Below are 27,447 nucleotides of genomic sequence, written 5' to 3'. Positions count from 1 at the left end.
TGGCTGGTGGCTGTAATTGGTAATTATTGATAGATATGTAGACTTTGCCATTTTATTATTTATAATTTTGATTCCCTCCCCTGCCCCCCAAATACACATATACATCTTAAAGAAGTTCCTCTAACATTCCTTGTAATACTGGTTTGGTGGTGATGAACTCCTTTAGCTTTTTCTTGTCTGGGAAGCTCTTTATCTGTCCGTTGATTTTTGAATAATAGCCTTGCTGGGTAGAGCACCTTTGGTTCTAGGTGCTTGGTTTTCATCACGTTGAATGTTTCCTGCCAATCCCTTCTGGCCTGCAAAGTTTCTGTTGAGATATCAGCTGACAGTCTTATGGGAGCTCCCTTATAAGTTACCATTTGCCTTTCTATTGCTGCTTTTAGGATTCTCTCTTTGCCATTTTAATTATGATGTGTCTTGGTGTGGGACTGTTTGGGTTGGGACTCTCTGTGTCTTCTGAGGTTGTATGTCTATTTCCTTAATCAGGTTAGGAATGTTTTCAGTCATTATTTCTTCAAGTAGGTTCTTAATCTCTTGCTTTCTCTCTTCTTCTGGTACCCCTATGATGAGAATGTTGTTGCACTTGATGTTGTCTCTTAAACTATCCTTATTTTTTTCTTGGATTCTTTTTTATTTTTACTATTCCGATTGGGTATTTTCTACTACCTTGTCTTCCAAATCACTGATTTGATCCTCTGCTTCATCTAGTCTGCTGGTGATTCCTTCTAGTGCATTCTCCATTTCAGTTATTGTATTCTTCACTTCTGACTGGTTGTTTTTTATGGTTTCTATGTCCTTTTTTATGCTTGCATTCTCTTTGTTGAAGTTCTCACTAAGTTCCTTGAGCATCCTTATAACCATTGTTTTGAACTCTGTCTCTGGTAGGTTGCTTGCCTTCATTTTGCTTAGTTCTTTTTCTGGAGTTTTCTCCTGTTCTTTCATTTGGGATACATTTCTTTGTTTCCTCATTTTGGCTGCCTCTCTGTGTTTGTTTCTATGAATTAGGTATACCTGCTATGTCTCCAAGACTTTCCAGGAGGCCTTATTTAATAGGTGTTTTGTGAGGCCCAGTGGCACAGTCTCCCTGGTCACTTGAGCTGGGTGCTCCAGGGGTGTCCCTTGTGTGGGTTGTGTGTGCCCTTGTGTTATAGTTGAGACTTAATTGCTATTGGCATGTGAATGGGTGGGATTGACCCTCAGGCTGACTGGCTGAGGGGTTTGGCCACATCCACAGCTTATGGGCTGCTGTGTGAGAGGCTTACTCCACTAAGTGTATTCACCTCAGCAGGCCCTGCTGCCTGTTGAGACCACCTATTGTGTGTGCCACTTGTGGAGCTAATTGAGCAGTTCTCTGTTGTGTTCTGAAGCCAACCCCTAGGTATGTTGGGTCTGGGGCCTCTTGGGAGGGGCTCTGATGCAGGCCCAGGTCAGCTACTCCCTGTGACCGGGCAGCGGCTACCTGGTAGAAGCTGTAAAACAATCTGCACTTGTTCGCTGCCTCTTCTGGACCTGGAGGCGCATGGGAGAGGCTACGCTGTGAACTGAGGACAGCTGCCACCAGTACCAGGCCTGTGGTAGCTCTGCAAAAAGCTAGGACATTCCGAGGCTTGTTGCCACCTGCTGGCTCCCTTAATGTTTAGCCACTGATAATATCTGGTGCAGAATACATGTTGGGTGAGGCAGGGTCTCAGGGGAATTGTGAGACTTGTGGGAAGAGCTGTGGTCACCAAGTTAATGTAAATTTTGTTTTGGTGCCAGTGCTGAGCCTGGAGCAACTCAGCAAAAGTCTCAGTGCACACTATGGCCAGTTGTCACCTGCCTGGGGTCTGTCAAACTCCAATAGTTTTCCAAGAAAGAGTGCAATGAGGGCAGGTGGAGCTGACTACTCCTGGAGAAAGTGCCTCCAGCTGTGTATGAGTTGGGTTCAGTGGATTCCCAGTGAGTCAGCAAGTTGGAGGATGGAGCTCAACAGGCCAATCAGATTCAGATTTGGCCGGAGGAGGTGGGCTCAGCACAGGAAAGATGGCGCCCGCCTGCTGGCTGCCCAAAGATGGATCCCTCACCTGGAAAATGCTGACTATCCTCCAGTCCTACCCCTGCAGCCACAGTCTGCCCTCTGTATGTCTCAGAGTCACCGCCCCTCCGCTGGAGCCCAAGGTGAGTGCCTGCGAGTGAGTCTGTGCGCAGGTCATTTAAGAGAACATGTGGGTTTCCCGTAGCCTTCCATCCCACCTGGATGGTCAGAATCTCCACTGTTTTTCACAGCCAGATGTTGTGGGGGCTGTGGGTGGGGGTGCCTTGTGTGGGAGGGTAGGAGTCCCTCACTCCTCGGGGGGGGGGAACCAAGGTGGCAAACATATCCCTTCTTGTTTTCAACCACCACAGGGAGTTTTGGGGCTCGTTCTGCGTCTCTGCCCTTCCTGGCTTGACATGGCTTCTTTATATTTTTAGTTATAGGACTTCTGTTCGGTTAGACTTCAGATGGTTCTCCAGGTTGAATGTTCTATAATTTAGTTGTAATTTTAATGTGTTCACAGAAGGACGCAGGCAGTGTTTCTTTATTCTGCCGTCTTGGATCTCCCCAGGCATTTCTTTAGGGACAGACCTACATTTCACAATTCTCAGAACTGCACTTCTCCATATAGAAATGTAGGTGTTTTCTGCTTCTAACGGCACTGTCAGGACTCTGAAGTTCAGATTTAATGTTCCCTGGAACAGTCACATGTGCCTGTGTTGTGCTATTGTTTTATATTGCAAGTCCTTCCAAGGCACCAACCTTTGTGTGTTTGTCAGGCCCTGGCATTGTATCTAGTCTGTACAGATTAAATAAATACATGTAATGAGAAGAACTCCTACCCCCTACCATTGTATTTTCTTATTGGCTCCCATAGATCTGGACCTTGTACTACAGGTGTGTAATTGATCTCCAGTTAATTGCTTTTCAAGCTTCAAGTGGAAGAATGGATATAGTGCTGTTCTCTAAAAGGAATGGATTTTATTTAGAATGCGTGGTCTTTGCTAGGAAACAGGAGTAACTAGAGAATGAGGGGAGGAAAGTGCCTGAAGTTAGCAATCAGTATTGATAAAGCAATGTTTTGAGAAATATCCCAAACTGAAGTCCTAATCACCAGCCTGGCCCTTAGAAATTGGACTTTCTACCTATTCCTGTTGACTTTGAACTAAGACACAAAATGAAATAAATGAAAGTTATTGCTCCTACGGGAGGCCAAAAGTTGAAGCTCTGGTTTACAGGCTGAGGAGTTATGTGATTATGAATGCTCTTTTTCATTGTCCTACACTCTTTCTAGCTTGTAGCAAACAACTTCTTGTAGGCAATGCATCATTACTATCTCGGCAGTCTGCAAAGCTTCTGAGAAATATGTTGGTCTCTAGTGGTTTTTACTGAGTTTATCCATGTGAATAGTGATGACACAAAACTCTTGTGAGTACAAGTATCAAGGTGTGGAATGATAATCCTATTGAGCGTAGAATACGGAACCAGGCATGATAGCCTGGTCTCATTCTGTTCACCTTATTCCAGATATTATGTAATCTATTTGCTGTCCATGAAGCAGCTTTTATACTAAATAAGCATGTTTGAACTTTGTGATAGATGTATCATAAATAGTATAAATAAAACATCACTTTTAAGTTCTTAGGTTAAAAAGCAACTTGTAAAGTCTCCCAAATGTTTGTCAGAATGTATCATCTATTATGTGCCCCCTCAGTCACTGTAAGCCAGATCAGAGGACGTAGCCAGTAAGTTGGAAGGTGGCATTCGATTTCTTAGGAAGATATGCAGACTCCAGAATCTAAACAGAAAATATGCAAAGACATTTTATCAGTTTGTGAAATACATGAATATTCAGGGCTCCACACTACTATATAATGCTGCATTTCTTGATTTTATTTGAAACAATGCATATTTTTAGCATTTTATGGTAGGATTTTACACTTGTCATTTACACAAATTACAAGGTTCTGCTTCAAGTCTTTAAAAAATTTTTAAAAATTCAGCCCATGTGCAGCACAATAATATGCAAAACTACTTTACATTATACACACTTTTTATCAAAGGAGATACAAAATTCTGGCTTGTAGTTTTAGACAAATACAAGAAGCTTCAAACTAGACATAGAGGGTTAACATTAATTCTCAAATATAAGTCTGCACTTTGTGTTGTATTTCTCTGAGATGTAAATACTAAATTCCTAAGGGATTTAAACTTTTTCCTTTTTTAAAGGAAAACTGCCAAATTTCCCTTACACAAGTCCCTCCCCATCAGCTCAATCTTTCCATCATCCTACTCTCCCTTCCCTTAGTGCCAGACACTTGCATCGTATTACAAAATCAGGAGTGGGCCATTTACAGAGGCGTGTGGACCAGATCCTTTTAGCTACCTCCTCTCCTGCAAAATCTAGGCAACCATAAGCTGATGCACATGATTCTGCTACAGTATGTTAAATATGACATTAGGTAATCTAGTCAGCTGTGATACTGAGTAATTAATCAGGAGTTGAGAGAAAGAAGGTCCCTACCAGTGTGCTTTTTATTGGTGACAAATGCATGGCTTTAAGAATCAAGTTGTCTGATGCTAAGAGAACTTTAAAATCTTTCTAAATAGAACATGCCCACTGATTACTTGAGGGACTTCTCTGATGTTATGCATAGATACTCTTTTTCAGCATGTTGGAGGCAATATTTTATACTTTCCTTCTAAAAGGTTAGGAAGAGGCAATAAGGAAGAGTAGGGCTTTTCCTGCCCTTATTTTAAAAGATACTGTTTTCTGTCACTGGTATCCATTGTTCCTTAACCATCATCTGATACCTAAATGTGTGTATAGGCATATTTAAAAGAATGACCCATCTTTCAGTCAATATACAGCCAACTCTTGATTATCTATGAGAACACAAGTGACATTTACTACCAGTAAATTTCACATTTAACATAATCATCCTTTTTGGACACTGCTCACGTTCACTGTTTGTGTTACATCCCACATAGACTACATCCTAACAAGACCAAGTTAATGCAAACATTGTTTACATCTTCTAACCCACGCTGGGAATGTGTAGGGACACGGAGCGAGCACATTCAGCCAGGACTTTGGGAAAAGTGGAGCCTAAAGTGGAGAAGCGGGGAGGCTATAACTCTGAGCATGAGAAAGCACAAATTTCAAGTTCCTTGTGAATTAGCTTTTAAAATATGCCTTCATTATTTTGTTTTAAGTTTATGATTACTGCAAAATTAAAAACTTGAGGCATAGTCACTATTTAATATAGATAATGGAGAGTTGACTGTAATCATGTTTTTTGTGTCTTTATGACTTTAGCCCTTTCATATAAAAAAATTCACAAGAAAACATAATATGATAAAAAGATTAATAGACTACCATTATGACATCTAGAAGCATTTATTTTATGCAAAAACTTAAATATGATCATGTGTACACAAAAGTGCACACATTACCTATGCTGAACAATGTCAAGAAACAATATATTGATGCAACAGTTGTCTTCTAAAATAAACATAAAAACTGAGCCCAGACTGGCAGACAAAAGCAAAACACTTATTTCCCAATAGCATAACGGTGAAAATTGATAGCAATCCTAAACACCTCCAACTTTCCTTACAAAGCTGCCAAAGTCCAACTATCTTAAAAAATTGGCTTTTTTTTTTTACATCAATAATAAAAATCTGGTGACAAACATTATAAAAGCAAATGCTGGACAGTCTTTACTCCTTTAAAATTCCAAATATTCCAACATAATCACAGGAGTAAAAACCATTTTAAAGTGATATGCTTTATGAAACAAACAATATGTACATTTATTGCAAATTATATTAAACTAAAGTGGAGGGAAAATCAAAATATGAAGTGATAATTTAATTATTTTCTCACTCTGATAAAAGTCAGAAACCAACATTTATAAAATTGCCACCACATCACTTTTCATAGCAGGGAACTGAAATCTGTACATCTCATTTTTGCAGAAAAGTAGGCAGGCAGAAAGAATTATACATAAAAGTTTCCAAAAGGAAAAACAAAGAAATTATTTAATCTGATTTCTTTTCTTCTAAAAAATTAATTCAGTAGACTTTTCTTTTGTAACACGGGAATTCCTGGCTCTAAAATTGATGAATTTTCAGTGTCAGTGTAAGGACATCCTGTTACTTTCTTTAAAATAAAAACTGCAGCATGGAAGTTAATGGTGTATTATGCCTTTAAACTCCAGATATGCAGGAACTGGAACCAAGTGTTAAGCAATTTGCTTAATTATTGACTTTTCATAAGAAAAGTCTGGGGGGAGGAGGGTAGAATAGAGTTGCTTTTAGCCTCTCTCAAGAGTTTCTGCTGTACATTTCCATCAAAGGACTTGTGGTCATGTGAAAAGGAAGTAATAGTTTCAGTTTTCAAGGCAGAAAGTGTGTGTTCTGAAGTTAACTTCATTTTCTGTTCAGGGATATTTTGAATCCAAGTTTTTGCAGAAGCTGGAGCCTGCTTCTGTTTGGCCTTCATTTTCTCCCTTTGCAAATGAGTTTTCTTTTTACCTTGGGGATAGGAGTAGAAGAAAGCAAAGTTAGAAAAGATGTAAACAGGAAAACAAATCAGAATTATTTCATTTCTATAGCTATTAGCTAAAATCTGAAAACATTTTTCATTTTTCACCTGAGACTTTACTTGGTTTAAAGAATCTTTCCCAGTTAAACTATATAAAAACTATACATTTAGCTATATAGTTAAACTATATAAAAAAGATCAATGAAGTTATTTTCTATCATTAAGTGCTTCTATCCAATGGCCAATATGCTTAAAATAATAAAACAAAATGAAAGCTATTATTTGAAATAAATGCCATTTTTTATTAATACTTTAAAAATCATTATAGAAGAAAATTACTGGATACTGTGGCAAATTGTTTTATAAACAGCAAAGTAAGTCTGACTGCTGAACTGGGTAAACAAACACATTTTAGTATACTAAAAACAAAAAAATAAAAACAAAAAAACGAGGAAAATTTAGCTTAATTCTATTAAAAGGTTAGAGGAACCCTCAACTAGTAGGGAGGGGAATTCTGATCTCTGAAAGCGCCTCCGCCTCTTTGGGAGGAGGCAGAGCCATCTAACAGGTGAGAGGGCAAAGGGAGGAACTGAGCGCCGGGCTTGGCCTCAGCTCCCTCCATTTATTCTCTTTTGCCCCCAGAGGTGTGTTCTGCGTTGCCTGTGATGGGTCCCTGTAGGGGCAGGGCCTTGGTAGCCACCTGGCCTATGTCATTGCACATTTTAAATCAGCCATCAGTATTAAGACTGTGTCTCCTTCTCAACAATTTCAAACCGAAGAGAAAAAAACTGGGATTACTTCTAATCCCAACCCCCCAACACTACATATACATTTTATAAAAATAAGAATGCTTTAAAAAAAGCTAGGCGATTAAGATTCTTACAGAGACTACTAAATTATTATACGAAACAAGTTCAATAATATGACATCAAACAATCTTCTACAAGCTGCCTGCCACGCTTTCAGGAAGCTTTCCTTCACTAGCTCTGAGCCCTAAGTATCTTCCTGGCTGCTCACAGACCTTTAAACAATTCACGTCCCTGGAAGAATTTCCTGGACTTGAGTCTATGTCCTAAAGTGAATCTCCATCACTTCCAAGCACTTGGCTTCTGAAAAATTTTATATTATTTTGATAAAAATTCAGTTGTTACTGAAGGGATATTCACATCAAACTAATGTACGGTTGTTTAACACATGAAGATATGCACTTAGGGGGTCACTATCAAGATATGAACCCATCTGATGTGAGGAAACTTTCTCAATATACAAATAAGCACAGGAAATCAGGATATTCTTTGCTTAAAAAACCAGAAGTTCCAAGATTCTTGAAAACTCCTACACTAAGCATGCTAAGTGAAAAATATTAATCCAAAGACGAGAAAACATAGTCTATTATCCTACAGATAATTTCTTTAAATTTACAGTTTCCCCAAAAGTCCGAAGTTTAAGGACTGGTGTTTATTGATAATTTCTTTGTAGAAGAATTTGGTTTTAAGTGTAAGCAAGACATACTCAAGAATCAGGAGACCTATAAAAACATATTTTTAATGCAAAATATTTGGAATTGTTTGCCACTAGATAATAGCTCAAAAACAAGGGAAAAACAAGTGAACTAAACAAATGAAATGATGATCAACCTTCATCCAAAACTGAGAAAGTCAACATTAATTGTAGTTATTCAGATACTGTTTCCTGACCACAGTATACAAATGACTGACTTTTATAAACATGTAGAGTGAATTCAAGGTATTTTCTCACAAAAAGAACCAATTCCAAATGCAGCCCCAAATATAAACGGTAACATTTATTGGAAAACTCTCTCTTTCTCAATAGTGGAAGGAATACATTTACTACAAAAATCCAAAGGGATCTAAAAATTCAAGTTAAGTTTACAAGTTAAAATGCTCAGCATCAACTCCCAGATAAAGAAGTAAAATCTATGCCTGTAAATATTTGTATATACTATCCATGTTCTGGTGGAATAAAGTATCCATCCTTGAGTTAGTAAATAAATTATGTAAGTAAGAATCACACTACAAGTAATTATTATTTACCTAATGTTGTAAGTAAGATGACCTAAGGAATTCTAGAGGGTTAGTACTTGCCACACACTGTAAGTGAAGTTGTGGTATTAAAATGGCTCTAGAGGCTACCGTTTATCGCGAGTTCTACATAATAGGGCTGAAGGATTACATGAAGTTAACAAAGCATCTAGACTATGGCTGGCATATACTAGGACCTAAAAAGTATTTTGCATCAATTACATAATAAAATTTTAATACTCATACAATATAAATACAAAGGAAGAAAGTTGGGTGAGTTTTCTCGAGGTGGTACTAGTGTAAGGTGTGGCCTAGTTCCTCTGAGGGGATCCTGTACTCAGATTGGCAATGAAGTACAGAAGACGAGGCTAATGTCAGGAGGAGAGGTTCCTTGCAGATGTTACTGTGGAGACAGATGTGACCAGAGCAGGAACTGACCACCTGGGCAGTGAGAAATTAAGTGAAAGGTATGAAGAATAATGCAAGGTAAAGCAAAAGGAAAAGACTGGTAATGTGGCATCTGCAGTTGGAAAGCAGGGCCCCTGCGCAGTGCAAGGGTGCTGGGCCTTGTTTCTCCAAGTCTTGCATTCACGCCCACAGTCCAGGGGTGAGCAAACGACCTTAGTCAGCACTCCAGATGTGTCTCCACCAGGCAGACCCCGAGGCTACGCTCTGAGCTGCCAGGGCAGTAAGCGAGCTGATTCTACCACCCGGGGTTCATCCTTCGATGTAGTGTTTGATGGCTCTCAGGTTTGGCAACTCTATTTCTTCTTTAATTAACTGGTTGAAATTGGAATGTTAACCTTAACAGGATGATTCAAAGTGTTATAATAATTCTGTATTCAGAATTGTTCAATCATGTGGCTTTAATCGTCAACAGGTCTTAGGAAAATACAGGTGGGATGTCAAGCATAGGTAATACTTGCAGTTAATGAGAAGCATGTTTAGAATTTTGTAGGAACGTAGAAGCTACAGTTCCACCTGAAATAAAAATAAAGCTGGCATCCTCAGTATTGATCACTCAACGTTATCTCACGTTGAGGGACAGTTAAAATATCAGCTGAGTCACCAAGTGTGTCTGTCTCTTCTGTTGTTTGGTGGTTAACTACACATTAGAACATCTCCTTCTACACACTAAGAGGAAAAACAAAGTAATGGAGTTCTGAATGTTCATGGTTTTAAAATGTTTCAAAATACTGCCTAAGTTAGAGGAGAAACATAAGCATAGCTAAGCTACCACTGTTAGTTCCCTGAGGCGGGTAGTAAGGATTCAAAGCCCCTTCTGCGCAGCTCTGGCCAGATGACCTGAGGAATTAATCTTTTCTGGTCTAATCTCCTTCTAACAGAGGCTTGTACTTGCTTCAGAATCACTGTTGGCCAAGGCCAATGTATGTTCAACAGCCTTTTCCTGTTTTCACGATTATTTCTACTATGTGCTAAGCACCGTGCCAAATACCGTCCCCACGACCTACCTAATTGTCACCATAGTTGACAATGTTCTTAGCAGTAGGTGCTTCATTTACTTCGTTTGCCACTTTTAAGAATATCTGATCTGTCTCTTGTTTTTCCCCCTTTGATGTGAAAACACAAGGGCTTTTGACTGTGTGTGCTCTGAGAGAGGTTAAAAAGATGCCTACAGTTGGTCTGCTTGGCTTAACGTGTGGTTTTTGTGAGTACACTAGCTTTTATGTGATAGTTTGTATTTTCAAAGTATCCTTTGTTCTTCCAGTTTTGTGTGCCATATGTAGTGCCTGTAGAATTAAGACTTAATTTTACCTTAAAAGTACAATTCCAGAATGACAATGCCTGTGTTTAATCCTGGCCCCACTATTTATATAGACAAAGGGACTAAAAGCTACATGGACCCTCTATGCCTGGGTTGCCTCCTCTTTGTAAGCTGGGATGATGATAATACTTACTCACATAGAGATGTTTTAAAGATTTAACAGGATAGCAAAGAACTTAGAATTGAGCCTGGCTCATAATAAGTATTATGTAAGTGTCATCTATTATTGTTCTTATGTATCAGTGTATTGTAATAAAATATATATAACATAAAATTTACCATTTTAACCGTTTTTAAGTACACAGCTCAGTGGCATTAGTACATTCACATTGTTGTGCAATGACTGCCACTCATCTGTAGTATTTTCATCTCTGCAAACTGAAACTCTGTACCTATTAAACACTGACAGCTATTTTCTTTTCCTTTGCTCCCGGGAACCACTGCTCTACTTCCTGTCTATGAATTTGACTACTTAGGTACCTCATATAAGTGGAATTATATAGTATTTGCTTTTTGGGTTTGGCTGATTTCACTTAGCATAATATCCTTAAAATTCATCCACATATAGGATGTTTCAGAATTTAATTCTCTTTTATGTCGTGATTCTACAAATAATTCTTATATTTTTACTGTATCAATCAAAAGACCTCCCGTTAAAGTTTTTGGTTCTCTTTGGAGTTGACAAGCTGGGGAAGTATACTCTTTCAGGGGAAGAACCTATCCATTTTGGATACTTTTGTATTGCCAACACCCACCACAATGGCTGGCACTATAATCAGTAAAGTGTTGAAAGAGTGAATGAAAGAGAAGTACAGAGCAATAGTGATGTGCCTGTCATGCATTCAATCTACGTAGGAGGGTATGGCGAGCAACACAGAGTTTCTGTAGTAACTGAATAGGTTTTGCTGAATAGCTCATCGGGATTCCAAGCTTAAGTTACAATGGTAGGATTTAAGAACAGAGTTGTCTTATTAGGCTCAGGAAAGAATGGAAAATACAAAAGGAAGCTTGGGAGAAAGTTTCAGAATGTACTTCTATGTTGTGTTAATCATGAATTAGTAGTGAACAATTCAATCATAAGTTTCAGAAATATGTGTGCAAAAGATTTGATCTATTTTATTGAATCAACAGAGTATAATGTTATTATGAACATCTTATTTAACCACCCAACTTCACTGAGACTATAAAACCATCACAGAATTCTGTATTTTTTTTTTTTAATTTATTAGTTTCAGGTGAACAAAACAGAATTCTGTATTTTTAATAACACAATGCTAACTGATCTACTGACATACTTGACTACTAAGGTACTTATTCACAATTATAAGAGACATTTTAAGATTTATTTTAAGAAGGTTCAGTGCTACTTTTAATCAAAACCAGTCTCTGGCATGTAAACTGTTTGTTTGTTTAATGACGTTGGTGTACATGGTGTACCTAGAAGTAGAGCAATGGGTTTTCAGAGATAAGGTCTGGTTGCTACTGAAATATTTTCAGAGTCCAAGTATGTATATCTGGATATTTTGGTTAGATGGCAAAAGGACAGCTAATGAGGAGTAAGGTCAGGCAGCTCAGGTGGCCTGTGTGTGATGACTAGTACATTTTGTGTGGGTGAGGAATAGGTAGAATAGAATTCTAGAAACCCTTTAGAGAATTCTGGCAGAGTCTCCAAGAAAACTGTTCAACTTTTGTACAGCTGAAAAGTATATTAAGGGGTAAAGAAACTAGAATTCAAAACAATGGTTATAATAATTACTGAGCATTTATTCTGTACAAGGCATTTTGTAAGTGTTTTATGTTTATTGATCCATTTAATTCTTAGAACATACCTTGAGGAAACTGTTATCATGTTGTTTTACTGATGAAGAAAAGGAGGCGAAAGTTAAATATGCTATTCCAGGACAAATGTCCAGGATTGAGGAGGAAAGTAGTAAATTTGCTCACAATACTGGCTTTCATTACTGCACGTATTTGTTTTTAGAAGTTCGTAGGAAAAACACCCATCATTTAGATCAGGTTTGGGCCTGAATCTGCTGCCATGAGATGTTGTAAAAAGTGGCCAAGAGACACCTAAAATATAATAAAATTTAACAGCCCCAAACTTCAGAATTTCATAAATGGTAACTTAAAGAAGGTACTTATAAAGACATGCTTTAGCAACACTACTTTATAAAGATACTGAAGCTGGGTGGTGAGGGTATCCTGAGATGATCAAAGCTGGCTCTTTCCTAGAAGGATCTCAGATGCTTACAATCTAATTCAGGGGAGATGAGTTAGGTATAGATATACAAGGGAAAGAGAAGGGGGGGGAGGTAGGGCTAAATTCAAATTGTAAGCCAAACATGGAAGGGGCCAACTTCTAGATCTCCACCTGGGGCACCACTGTTACACTGTGGGAAATCTGAAACCCCAGCCCAAGAATGAACAAAGATGAACAGCTTCTGAAGCTGTTTCATCAGGCTGGTGGGGCAGACGTGCGCTGTTGACTTATATTAAAATTAACTGTAACAAGAGAAATTAGTGAGAGGAATATACTGCATTTTGCTGTGTATAATAAGCACCACGTTTATGGCCCAAACTTTAAGGGGAAAAATCTTTCGTTTTAATTTTTTAATTCAAATTTTTGTTTACATTTAGGTACTTGTTTTTTGTATTATAAAGGAATTTTAGCATTTATTTTTTTTAACACATTATGGTGTAAGAAATTTTATGTAATAAATAACTTACAAAACACAAGAACAGATACAAGGTACAAAAAATTTTATGTACTGGTAACAAATTTACGATATTTACCCATCATAGAAGGCCAAGAACTCTCTCCTTACAAGTTTGTAATCAGTTCAACAAAACTGTTTATCGTATTCCAGGATATTATTTTGCGTACAGATATTGTTACTGATTTCTAGAGTTACACTTTTAACTCATAAGCATAAATAAAAGAATTAAAAACATTTATATAGATATGGAATTAGTATTACCCATGTACAATGTACATCCTTATTTTTCCCTCACAAATCTGGGCAAAAAAGTGCGCATTATACATGGCAAAATACAGTACCTGTTCATGTGTCATGGCTTCTATCTTCTCCATTCTAAAACCTCCCAAAAGTAGCTATTTATATTAAGTAAACCCCGTGTAAGTATGTGAAAACCACCAAGCAAAAGATAATACTGTCCTAATATGTCTAATGAATAGAAATATCCAAATACCACATCCTAATTAAAAATTAACCAAAGGGAAAATAGATCTCTCTTCAAATTGATGTCCTGGAGGTATTGAAAGAAAAAAACAGATGCCATTATAACCTACTTAGGAAAATCAAGGGCAGTTTTCACTCCCAAATGCCTAGGGGTTTGGTAGTGATTGACAGACATACTAAGAATAAAACAAAATGTCTAAATTCAAAGTTCAGAAAGGATGGTGTACGTTACCTTTGTAAGTCAATTTGTCTCTCTGCTGGTGCTGCCTTTTTGGCTACATCTTGCAGTTTGGGTGCTTTGGCATTACCTGCTTCCAAACCCCCAGCGCTTTCCTGACTGACGGCAGCTCTCTTTCTTCCCTTGCTAAGAGGTTTATTTATATCATCATTTTTGGTTGCGTTGCCCTGAGATTCAGACTTGGGTCGACGTCCTCTCCTGGGCTTTGAAGGGGCAGGTGGTCCCGATTCATCTACCTTCTCATCTGTTTTCTGCTGGATATTCTCTGCACCAGCGGCTGTTACTGTTCTTTTCTTTCCTCGGTCACTGCTGATGTTGCCCTGGGTAGCCTGATCAGAATTAATCTCCTAAAAGAGCACAAAACAATTCTATAAACAAAAATTCCTTAAATATCAATGATCTGTACTAGAAAGTAGTATTTTGAAAGTATTTTAAAGAAGTTGGAATTCCAGGGCTTCTAGTTAACTACCTGCACCCATGAGGAATGTAAACTCCTTGAAGGCAGGGACTGGGCGTGGTGTCTACCATGGTCCTAACACTTACACTCACTCAGTAAATGCTTATTACACACGCATAGGCAGTATATATACAATAGAGAAAATCTACTCAGTTTTGCTATCACACCCATTCTAAACGAAGAGGTCCTTTTTATTGATGGAATGCTCTAAATGTATCACTTTTCAAAAGAAAATACTATGTTTTCATAGTTCAGTATGTTTTCTTTCTCTATGATGCATCTAACTATAATAATCTTTGTAGTTTTGTGACATGAAGTTCTTAATTGCTCACTCCACTTATCCAAACTTTTGTCTCTTCTTACTGCATCAATCATTAACCAACTTTTCTTCTGAATATTTCTTTGTCCTTCTAGTTTAGCACATATGTTATATATATAAAGTCTTCTAAATGTTCAAAGTAACGAAATCTCATTTTAATGTAACATATGAATTACAGGAGGAACAATAGTTTTCAGAATGAAAGTTACCTTTATATGGAAGATATTTAGGAATCAATTAGAATTTTAATTGATTCAAAGGAAACAAAGGAACACTATCATCATCCAAAAAATCAGACTATCTTTTCAATTAATCATTTTACATTCATTTCTCTCAGAAAATCTTTTCAGAATGACCGGGGAAGAAAATATAAACTTTCATGTTTCAAGAAAATTTACTTAAATAAATTTAAACTCACAAAGCTAGTAATTTAAGTCAGAAAAACCACACATCAGTGTTCTATTTTTAGGGTTTACTCTAATGTTAACCCTCACTTTAAGACAATGGGTAATACATGAAGGAACAAGAATCAGGTAGTCCACATGAATTAAACTGTAAAATAACACACAATGGATTAGATCAGATATGTGGTTTCCATGGGAAAAGATGGTGATTCTTGGGTAAAACAAGGTATTATTAAATCTGAAGTAGGTACCATTCATTCCACCGAATGTCTATTAGATACAGAGGCTGCGAGGCATAGATTGGGGAACAAAATTGACAGCGTTCCTGTCCTCCTGTACGTTAGTATGATAGATGACTAATGTTTAAAAAGGCAAGCAAATATTTAAGTTACCCCAAGTGCTAAGAGATTAAAGAAGAGGGCATTCTGAAAAAAAATCAGAGAAAGCATCCATTTCTAATTGGTTCTTTTGGAGAATTATTATTTTAACAATATCAAAATAGGACCCAACAGATAAAAAGAGAAGTATTCCAAAGAAAAGAGGCAGCAAAGTACATGAAAAGGGAAAGAGCTTGGAAGATTTAAGAAACTTGGATCATAAGGAGTAGAGGGAGTTCAAGATGAAAAAAAGATAAAAAATATGAATAAAATGGCCCTAACTACATATCTATTAACAATTATTTTCAATGTAAATGGATTAAATGCTCCAAAAGATACGGTGGCTGAAAGTCTAAGAAAACAAGACCCTTACATAAGCTGCCTACAAGAGACTCACTTCAGATGAAAGACAAACACAGACTGAAAGTAAAGGAATGGGAAAATGATTTCATGAAAATGGAGACAAACCCCCCCCAAAAGCTGGGTGCAATACTTATACCAGATAAAATGGACTTTAAAACAAAGGCCATAACAAGAGACAAAGGGGGACCCAGTAATCCCACTTCTGGGTATTTATCCAAAGAAACCCAAAATGCTACTTCGAGGGGACGTGTGCATCCACTTGTCATTGCAGCCTTGTTTACAGTGGCCAAGATGTGGAGGCAGCCTGCGTGTCCACTCATGGATGAGGGGATAAAGAGGAGCTGGTACATATATACAATGTAATACTGCTCGGCCATGGAAGGGAATGGGTTATTGTCATCTGTGGTGGCATGGATGGACCTGGAGGGTGTTGTGTTGAGTGTAATGTCAGAAGAGAAAGACAGATGCAATGTGATTTCGCTTATATCTGGAATCTAAAGAACAAAATAAACGGAACAGAAACAAACACATACAGAGGACATTTTGAGGCGGGCTGGGATTGAGAGAGAAAAGGGAAGGGATCAGAAGTACAAATTGTTTGTTACACAGCAGTCATGGGGATGTAGGGTACAGCAAAAGGAATACAGTCAATCATATTGTAATAATAATGTATGGTATCAGATGGGTACGAGGGGGGTTGATAGATGGGAGGGGGGTTGGGGACAGGGTTAAAAAGGTGAAGGGATTAAGAAATACAAATTAGTAGTTACAAAATAGTCATGGGATGTAAAGTAAAGCACAGAGAATATAGTCAATTAAATGGTAATAACTACATACAATGCCAGGTGGGTACCAGACTACTCAGGGATCACTTCTTAAATTATATAATGCCTAACTAACCACTATGAAACCTGAAATTGATAAAATATTGAATGTCAAAATAAAGTGTAAAAAAATGATCCATGCTAAAATGTGTATGTTATTTGCAAATAAATTATCTTAAGTAAAAAAAAAATATTCGACTTTCTTCTACATGCTAATGAAAATCATTAAAGATTTTAAGTAGAGGACAAACACAATCCAAATTACATTTTTAGAAGATCAAATTGGCTGCTATATGGTGATTGAATTGAAAGGGAGCAAGAATATTAACAAGAACATAAAGCTACTACAGCATCAAAAGTTTAGTCAAGAAAAAAAGAACAAGAATAGGCGATTCGCAGAAGACCACATCTAAGTGGTCAACAACAATACTGGTAGTGAGAGAAATGCAAATTAAAACAACAGTGGGAATTTAGTTTTGATACTTGAGACTAAAAAAAGTTCAGAATGGGGTGGCCGGTACGCTCAGTTGGTTAGAGCACAGTGCTCTTAACAACAAGGCTGCCGGTTTGACCTCCACGTGGGCCACTGTGAGCTGCACCCACCACAGCTAGACTGAAACAACTACTTGACGTGGACCTGATGGGTCCTGGAAAAACACGCTTGAATAAAAAGTTTAAAAAAAATTTCAGACGAACTGTAAAACCTGTTGTTGGTGGGTATGTAGAGAAAAAAGAACTCACATATCCTGCTGGTAGAGCTGTCAGGTGTTCTAATTTTTCAAGAAGGCAGTATGGAAATATCTAAAATGTGCAATATTTTCCCTTTGACCCAGAATTCCCACTACTAGGAACCTAACCCATATAACTAAAACCACCAGGAAATGTGTGTTTGTAAAGAATATTTGATGCCACATTTTAATGGCAAAAAGGGGAAAGTATGTGTGTACACACATAAAATAGTAAGTGAAAATAAGACTGTAGAGAAAAAAATGAACACACACCAGATTAGGGTGTTTAAAAGGAAAAGACTGCATTAAAAATCACACACATGATCATATTTACACATTGATGAACATTATGTACATGTGCATATGTATAAAGAACTCATGCAAAAGCCAAATGAAGAGGAAATCAGTTGGTCAACTCAGGTATGAAGAAGATTCCTAATGGATGACATTGGCAGTACTCTTGCCTGTATTCACAGATGTGTCTTGGTTCTTTTTTTAACCATCTCCCTTATTCATCTTTCATATTACAATTTGATTTCCCCAAAAAAAAAATAATGAGAAAATAATAGGAGAGAACGTGCTGGTTTTTAACTATGCATATTCAGTTTGCTGGATAATTTTCATATACATAACTAAAAAATTGGTTTATGTATCAATCTCCTTGAGAAATTGGTTGGCAAGAAACATTCCCTTAGAGCTTTATCTTTTTTTTTTAGTATACTAACAAGACAGTTTTTGAGTCTACCAAGACTGAGGACCAGACCCTGGAAAGAAATGATCGTATCAACTTACGGGAGACCTGACAAGGAGGCTATCAGGCTTTGGCAAAATACAGCCCCTGTCTCTTCAGGCTATAGCGAATTTGTTAAAACATTCTTTGGAAGTATGAACAAGTTAAAATAAGGGTTTGGAACAATATATTATAGATCAACCAGAAAGTAAGATTTTAGCCTCTCAGAAATTAGAATTTAAGTGTCCAATATATTTTATATATAATTTTACAGCAGAGGCTGGAAATGTAATAGATAACTATTTAACTAGATAAACATTTGTATTTATGTTGTAACATCTCTTAATATATATTATAGCTATGTTTAACTGAATATCTGTGGCAATATGCATTTTTGCATCTAAATTTGTTTATATCAAGACAAGGATCTTAATTCTATACAAGATTCTCACAATATTCAATCTATTGATTTCTGATTTCCAAGCGTTTTGACAGTGAGAGGTTTCCTCTTAGCTAAATCCACTGACATACTGAAGGTCAGAAAGCAAACAGCACGAGTTTGGATAATGAGAGACTGATCTAAAAATGTATCCTTATCTATTCAGCTTGAGTTCAGATAATGAAACTGGTTAGGAAAAGCTCCAGGGGATAACTGTATGGTCCTATATTTTATGTACCCAAAGCTAATTCCTAAAACATTTGATGAATACCATAAACATGGTAGACTATAAAAAGATAAGTAGGTGAGGAATATAATTCTGTGTGAAAAGAAATAATAGTATCTTCATACCATTCCTACTGAGGTAAGTTACCAATTTCATTTTACAGTTGAATGAAAGCTTAGAGAAGTCAAGCAATCTGCCCAAGTAAACATATAGCCAGTGAGTAGCAGAGCCAGGATTCAGACTCAGGTTTGTCTGATGCTCCTACCAATGTTATACTCCTTTCTATCCTGCCAAAAAATTGTTAAGAAAATTGGATGCCACAGTTAAAAGGTCAACAACAGAGAATGCAGCTGTTAAAGAAAAATTCAAACATAAAAGGTTCACTCAAAAGTTTACCTTTTAAAAATATAATAAAAACAAAGCAGAAGTCAATAAGCTTCTGAAAGTAAGATCTCAAAAACTCTCAATTCCTATTCTTTCCAAGGTTGGGAGAAGTAGTGTGGGAGAGGGCTACTATATGGGTGACCACATAAAGTCTTATAAAATGAAAGGGAGGTAAGGCAGAACCATTCTTGGAGAGTGGAGGCATTCTAAGTATAGCAAGGAGTGGAATACACACATGTATAATATGTAGTATATATTAACCTCTTGACTGTGGGTTTCTTACCCCTGCCATGACATTTGTAATAAGAATCTCCATAGGAGAAATCCACTTGTAAAATTTTTAAATTTACCTTATTTTTTACAGGGTCAATATTCTTTACAGGTGTGACAGAAATAATTCTCACTGGGTTCTCTTCATTTTCACTAACTCCAGTTTCTGCTGCCTCTGAACTCTGTTCCCTGTTGAAGAAAAATAAACCAAAGCTTCTTTATTTCATCACATGAATAAAAAGTTTACTCTCTCAGTATGCCAGTAAAGAAACAGAGGCTCAGGCTGTCTGTTATATTTAGAAGCCTAGTCATATCTGTTATGTCATGTTATTGATTTCCATTTAACCTTACTGATGTAAAACAGAAATGGCTGCCTAAAAACACCTGACAGAAAAATTAGTTGTCAAGAAACAAAATAACACAACTATTCTAATCCCATCTTTTGGGCATGAGAAACACTAAAACAAACCAAAAATCCAATGACAGCCTATTGTATAGTTGTCTCCAGTCTGTGTTGTTAATGCTCTGCAAGCGTGGGGGCTGCGAGAGGCCACTGGGGGTGTGTGTGAGCCCCGTCACCTCTGTCAACCACAGCTGTTCATGTTAATTTATTTTATATTTTCAGGTTTTACTGCTAAAAATGGGTTTGAAACACCACCAGTTAAGTTTATTCTTAAAATTTCACGAGTAAGAATATTTTAAAGCCTCAATATTTAGTGTTAAGAGCACTGTCAGATGGAAATTCTTATGCAGTAGCCATGATAGTAAACATCTGACATGTTAAAATGAACATGGAACAGTTTTGTTAAGTGGAAAGGTTATTTTTACTCAACTCATGCTAATTTGACTGAATTAAAAAGCATATAAATTCAGGTTACATTTTCATATTTTCCTAGCTTAAATTTTCTTATGTATATAAACATTTCTATGTGATTTTTCCCTTTAACTTTTCTACACACTTAGAATACTATATGGTTTCAAAATGTGTAGTACTCTCAACTTACATCATTAATTATACCAAAATTCAGCACCATTATTCGGTACCAAAATGTTTCCTAAAGTCTATTTTTGTGATACAGTGCTTTCAGGAATATGACTCTTGTAAGTTATAGTAACAAAAATAACTGGAAAAAAATTACCTTGATCGATTTCCAGTTGAAGGGTTTAGCTCTGAATTTACATTAATATTGCTTCCAGTCTCAGCTCCAGTGCTTCTTACATATGGTTTCCTTCCCGTTGCTGATAAAGGTTTGTTTACTGCACCTAGTACTCCAGCAGGTTTTGGCTAAAAATTACACATATGCATGTTATTTTAAATTAAACCTTACTGAAAAAAATGCATATAAATTTAGGCATATGTAAGAGACATTGTTTAGCCTAAGCCAAGAAATTATTGTTACTTTGGAAAGTTAAATCCTAGATTTGTTAGAAATGATAATTCTGTAAAACTGTGTTTATGTGAATACAATTACAAGTCACAAATATTACCTGTACTTATTAATAACTAGGCAATATTTAATTATTCCTTATTGCTCAATCAAAATGAAAAGTGCCCCTAAAACAGTGAAATACATAATAAGATATAATGAAATGTATTACAAATAAACTAGAGTATATAGTAATAGGGTTAATCAAAAATTAAATTTCCTTTTAAGTTTTTAGTATTTTTCGTATTACCTTTATAAAAAGAATATAAACTGTCTAACTCATTAATACTTTAAAATTCACTTTTCTTTTTTTTACACATCTAAATTTATTATACTGCTTTTCAGGGAAATCTGCTTTATGGATTCTAAATAACTTGAAGCCTATCAGAACTGATGAAAAGACATGGTCATAATTTAAAAGAGGGGTTCATGGCAGGAAAAAACAGCCTTAGAGAACAAATGCTTTAGAGGCTACAATCCACAACATAATCCCTAATATTCAGAAACTATAAAATCTGGGGGACAATTAAAGGTTATTTCTAGGAATATCAGAAGCAATATACACATGAGCTAAAGATCCCCAAATTATCTAGTACATAATACCTTTCCTGTTAATAGAAGTACTCTTGTCTCTTCTGAAATATAACTCTTGTCATTACAGAAGTCCTATTAAAAAAACAAACAAATTGAACATGTGTATTTTTATTACAGTTCTGCTTACATATTAATCAAATAATCAAAGGATATTTAATGAACCATACCCTAAGTCTAGCTTTAAAATTAAATCAATGGCACATAAGACTTAAGCAAATGTCAGAGGATAAATTACTTAAATAACATTTAAAATAAAACACTCATGTTTTTCACATAGTTCAGAGCAAACCGTTTCCAGTTTATTCACTGAACTATTCTCTCCACTCTACTATAAAATCTACTTTTGTAATTTCAAAGAATCCAAAATGGTACTACGCATATATCAGGCACTTAATATTTACTAAACATTCCACACTGGACCTCAAGAAAATTATCCTCATTGGAAAAAAAATCAGATTAATCAGTTTAATTAAAAACATTTTGTTTCTTAGAATCGTAAGTAGACTACCTAAATCATAAAGGTAAACAAACAAGCACATTATAATGTGCTTTGGCAGTTGTGGTACTGACCAATTACTACCGTTTTACCCCGAAAATAAGACCTAGCCAGATAATCAGCTCTAATGCGTCTTTTGGCTAAAAAAGAAGAGCAAAAATTAATATAAGATCCAGTCTTATTTTACTATAATATAAAACTAGTTATATATAACATAATATAATATATAATATAATATACAATACAATATAACATAATATATAAATACCAGGTCTTAATTTTTGCTTCAAAAGACGCATTAGAGTTGATTGTCCAGCTAAGTCTTATTTTCGGGGAAACGGGGCTAATGAATTAAATCAAATGTGGACAATGATGATACTTTCTTGAAAGTTGTATCTATATAAAACTTAAGAGTTCAAATTTGACCCTTCTCTGTTCAATATCCTGGTAACAGCATACAAATAAACCACAATGGTGTCATGGAAGCAAAATGAATTACTATAATCAAGAAGTGCATTAATTTTTAAATAATCTTACATAAAAAATCTATTTTTTCTTTTATTATGTTTACCTTCATACTAGTGTCAGGAAAGAACAGAGAGCCTGTAAAGAAATTACGCTTTTGGCATGTGTTCTAGGCAAAGTTGTATAATTTTTTTGTTTGTTTGCACAAAGGCTTTTATGTAGCTAAAATAAATGTTACAAAGCCTTGGCACCAAAATTCATTCATTTTATCCAGGAAGATATTAGGCTGGTGCAAAAGTAATTGCGGTTTTTGCAATTATTTTTAACCTTTTAAAGCGCAGTTACTTTTGCACCAACCTAAAACACTATAGCCTCACTAAACTATCTTAATATACAAGGTGTGATTAAAAAATACGGTGAATGCTGCTGCCAAGTGCCATCCAATGGAAAGGCAGGGATCTTCAATACAGGAAGTTGCACATTAACTTTAGTAACAGTGTGTGACAAGTTTCAAATTGTTGGGTACAGTCAGTCGAGTGTGAGCTACAGTTGAGAGAAGGTATGTTTTAAAGTGTGCTATAAATCATCCTCCATCATGATAACACTCCGTGTCACATATCACTTCTGGTATGGCAATTTCTGTCAAATAAAAACATTATGGTGTGTCCTCATACACCTTATTCACTGGATCTGGCACCCAGTGACTTCTGGCTCTTCCCCGAAAGTTAAAATGACCATGAAAGGTAAACGTTTTGAATCGATTCAGGACATCAAGGCAGCCATGACAGTGCAACTAAAGATGCTCATGAAAGAGGACTTCCAGAACTGCTTCAGAAAGTGGCCAAGAACGATGGGATAAGTGTGTTTGAAGAGAGAGGGAGTATTTTGAGGGGGATTAATGGCAATGTATCTTTTTAACTTTAATAAAATTTTTAAAAATTTAAACATTCACCATATTTTGTGATCATACCTCTATGTATGCCTTGTTTTCTAGTGTTTGAATTTATACTAGATTAAAAGCAACATATTAGAATACGAGATGAGGAAAGTTGCTTATTGAAAACAGAAAAAAACTCTAAGTTATTATTAAGAAGTCTAAACACATTATGTTTCAGATATCAAAACAAAAAACAAGTAAAATTAGGTGTAGTGACAAACAACAATTTCATTCTTAAGGATGCGATCGCTCTTGTATGAAGATTCCAGTCATGATAGCCATGGGTTAACAATAAAGTAAATTTAAATTCAGGAGATCACTTAGGAATATTTATAAAGACCAGTAAATTCAATTAGAGGGCAAATAACTTTGCAATCCATTATTCCTATCAAAAATGAGGCACAGTAAATGTCGAATACTAAATCATTACAGAAAATCTAATTAACATTTTTGTCATCGTATGGCATTCAAAGTAGGAAGCTCTGCTTCCTGGAATATTCTTCTGTAAAATACTGTAAGGGGGATATAACTAAATCATATCTACAGTTTTAAAAATGTGTAAAAAATTTTTTTAATGCTGTATTTTTTCCAATTAAAAATATTGAGAATTCTGTTTTTTAAACAACGCAGGAAAGTTAAACAAACTTCCAAATACCATTTTAAAGCAGGAATATACTTTTTTTTTTAGTTTTTTTAAAAATAATGTTAATAGTAAATCATTTTTAAAGGAAATATCCAAAAGAAAAATATTCACTATTTTCTTTCCTTGATATGACTAATTAAAAAAAATTAGCTGGAAAAACTCAAACTTTAGTTAGCTGGAAAGCTTAGACAAAAAATATGCTGATAGCAGAATAAACATACTATGGAATTATTAATAAATTTATTGAATGCTTATTATATGACAAACTTTTATGAGCCTAAATATCATAGTAGTAATTGTTCATAGGTATTATTATCATCTGCATTTTAGAGATGAAGAAATTGAAGCTTAAAAGAGTTAACTTCTCTAAAGTCCCTCAAGTTAGAAGTGGTTGATTAGAATCTAGGTCTATCAATTGCCAAGACCAGTTCCATTAATTTTAACTTTTTATTTCACACACACACACACACACACACACACACACACACACACACACACTTACACTGTACCAAACATTTTGTTTACTTGTCTGCAAAAATACTAAGTGTTTTAATAAAATGAGATTAAAATAATTTTAAAAATCTGAAAATTCCTCTTACATACTAGAAATATCCAGAAGAAATAACCCACTTAAGTGTAACCACCACCACCAACCTTGATTCTACTCTGTAAGGTAAGAATATTTATTGTTCAGGGCTCTGGAAGAGAATTTCTTATTTCTTTATAAACTGAGAGGTACTTTTCAACTCTAGTCAAGACAATCCAGTATCTGCCACTAGAGCTGATGGTAACTGAAATTTAAATCATTTTAGTGTGGTAGAAAATGAGGAGAAGAAAATTACCTTTTCAGGTTGTGTAAAAAATTTCATTGGAAGGACTGGATCCTTTGGTGAATCTGCATTGCACAAAGCACTTTTACTATTTATAACACACAGAGCCACATCACATACTGTATAAAGTTTCTAGGGAGAAAAAAAAAGAAAGGTCATACGTAATTTTCAGTAGTGCAAAATAACTGTAAGAACCAAATCTACCCAATGCATAAAATGGAATCAAAAGAATAATGTGTAGTTATTACTTATTCCTTGAACATTTCACATTTGTATTTGGCATCTCTTCTCATGCAGCATCCTGGTAAACAAAAAACCCCTTATCCTAATTTAACATGAATGCCAAGTATGCACTAAAAACAACAAATAAACCAAACTGAAGTAAACCAAAGGAAACATACAAAAAGGGTATCTACTTGTCTACAACTTACTAAAAAGTTTTTAAGATAGCATAGTTGTAAATTTTATTAGTTCTTATCCCCATGCTCTGTAGAAGTTTTAATGTCTTTTTCAGAGTAATAAACATTCAATTATAATGAAATGCAATAAAAACTGACTATATATATTTTTATAGACATTCTACAATCCAATTTATTATGTAATAGAAAAAAAACAAATGGGATAGGGCCATAATATTTTTTCCTGTGACATCTTAATACCCACTGGCCTAACACATATCTTACTTCATTTGTCTTGGATTCATCTGGAGACTGGGCATCTTTTGTTAATTTGATGTTCTCTGCCATCTTCTTCATAAAGGCATGGCTATTGTTTTCATTCTTTGTCATTAAAACTTCAAGCATGAACCACAGGCACCTAAGTGGTAAACATATTCACCTATTAGAAACTAAATATAGGTGCTTTTGCTTAATGGATAAAATATCTTATTGGGAAGTTCTGCTGTCTGAATATAATATGAGTAAAATATAGAGAAAACCCTAATGATTAATAGAAATATCCTGCGAACATTCAATTCCAATGGAAAATTAAAAATAAAATAATAAATATGAAAACAGCTTAATGAGAAAATCTGAGTTTCATGCAGCACATAAAGACTCATTCTCTAGGTAGTCAACAAAACATTTAGATGATTTGACTGCTTAGTGCTAAGCTGTCTCAAACCGTTTTTGCTGTTTTCCACTTGTTACTGTATACTCATTTAATACTTAAAGTGTGTGAAGGAGCCACCTGAATTTCTAAGTAAAAGTGAATCCCAAATCAGGATGAACTTAGAATCACTGGGAAACTTAACTGACAAATCTAGGGTAAGGCCTCTTTTTAGTAAGTTCCCTGATGATTCTCAGGCAGCCACGACACTCCTGCTTTACTGCATCAACGGGAGAAATCATTGAATTCTCCAATCAAAAGATAGAGAATGGCTGAGTGGATGAGAAAACAAGACCCATCTATCTATATGTTGCCTACAAGAGACATACTTTAGATGTAAGGACACATACAGATTGAAAGTAAAGGGATGGAAAAAGACATTCCATGCAAATGGAAACCCAAAGAAAGCTGGAGTAGCTATATTTATATCAGACAAACAGAAGAGTGTTACATAATTATAAAGTCAATTCAACAAGATGAAGTAACATTGGTAAATATTTATGCGCCCAACACAGGAGTACCTAAACATATAAAGCAAATATTAAGAGAGTTAAAGAGAGAAATAGATAGCAATACCTAACAGCATGAAACTTGAACATCCCCTGGCACCTGAAGTAGAGGCTGGTCTTGTGGGACTGAGCCCTGTACCTGTGGAATCTGATTCTATCTCTGGGTAAATAGTGTTAGAATTGAGTTGACTTGTCAGGCAACCTGCTGGTGTCCAAGAATTGCTTGATGGTGTGGGAAAGCCTACACCTACATCTACACCCACACCTACCTACCCCCACCCGACCCCTACCCCTACACACACACACACACACACACACACACACACACACACACACACAGGGTCCAGGAACCCTTTTCAGTCACACAGCTGGGACTAGAACCTATGTCTCCGGAAACATAATTCTGCAGCTCCTTAAAACACGTATCAATTAAAACTCTCAATTTTTTTTTAATGTACTTATTTTCAAGCATTTGAAATACCGTAGTTCCCCTTATCCATGGAGGGTATGTTCCAAGACCCCCACAGTGGAAGCCTAAAAGCTTAGATAGTAGTGAACTCTATATACTATGTTTTTTGCTTTATATACATACTTATGATATAAAGTTTAATTTATAAATTAGGCACAGTAAAAGATTAACAATAACTAATAAAAAATAAAAAATTGCACAAAAGAATGATTCATGTCCTAGGCAGGATGGTATGAGATTTCATCACACTACTCAGAATGGTGTGCAACTGTTTGTTTATGAATTTATTATGAATTGTTTATTTCTGGAATTTTCCATTTAATATTTTCAGGCCATAGTTGACCATGGGTAACTGAAACCATGGAACACAGGTAAGGGGAGACTACTGTATAAAAACAGTATCACTGAGCTAATGTGTTGGAAGCAACAACAATGGAATGACAAGTCTTCAAAATGTAAGGATCTTACAGTTTGATGCTTAACAATAATGTTGGATAAGATCTAACACCTCTCCCAATTGTTAAGATTTTGACACAATTTCAGTGACTAAAGCTAGTTAAGAGGCAGAGAGAAATGTTGATTATAACCTTAAATAAGATTAGGAATGAAACTTAATGTCT

At 35.8% G+C, this 27,447-nt stretch overlaps 1 protein-coding gene across 2 annotated transcripts in view; it reads right to left on the bottom strand.

Annotated features, from left to right (window-relative positions):
- Nucleotides 1–3,812: 3,812 nt before the first annotated feature.
- PDS5A (PDS5 cohesin associated factor A) overlaps nucleotides 3,813–27,447 on the bottom strand; it is a 107,269-nt gene continuing 83,634 nt past the window's right edge. For both annotated transcript variants that reach the window (XM_081061687.1, XM_081061688.1), the window contains exons 27-33: nucleotides 25,426–25,558; nucleotides 24,755–24,874; nucleotides 21,381–21,443; nucleotides 20,490–20,635; nucleotides 19,431–19,539; nucleotides 13,824–14,176; nucleotides 3,813–6,553 (exon numbers count right to left, since the gene is read on the bottom strand). In XM_081061687.1, coding sequence (XP_080917813.1) covers nucleotides 6,550–6,553; nucleotides 13,824–14,176; nucleotides 19,431–19,539; nucleotides 20,490–20,635; nucleotides 21,381–21,443; nucleotides 24,755–24,874; nucleotides 25,426–25,558 — 928 coding nt within the window. In that variant the 3' untranslated portion in view covers nucleotides 3,813–6,549. The remainder of the gene's footprint in view (nucleotides 6,554–13,823; nucleotides 14,177–19,430; nucleotides 19,540–20,489; nucleotides 20,636–21,380; nucleotides 21,444–24,754; nucleotides 24,875–25,425; nucleotides 25,559–27,447) is intronic.

The sequence above is a fragment of the Rhinolophus hipposideros genome (assembly GCF_964194185.1).
Source record: "Rhinolophus hipposideros genome assembly, chromosome: 1".
Taxonomy (NCBI): Eukaryota; Metazoa; Chordata; class Mammalia; order Chiroptera; family Rhinolophidae; genus Rhinolophus; species Rhinolophus hipposideros.
Note: the sequence above shows the minus strand (reverse complement) of the source record. Positions and strands in the feature narration are given on the sequence as shown.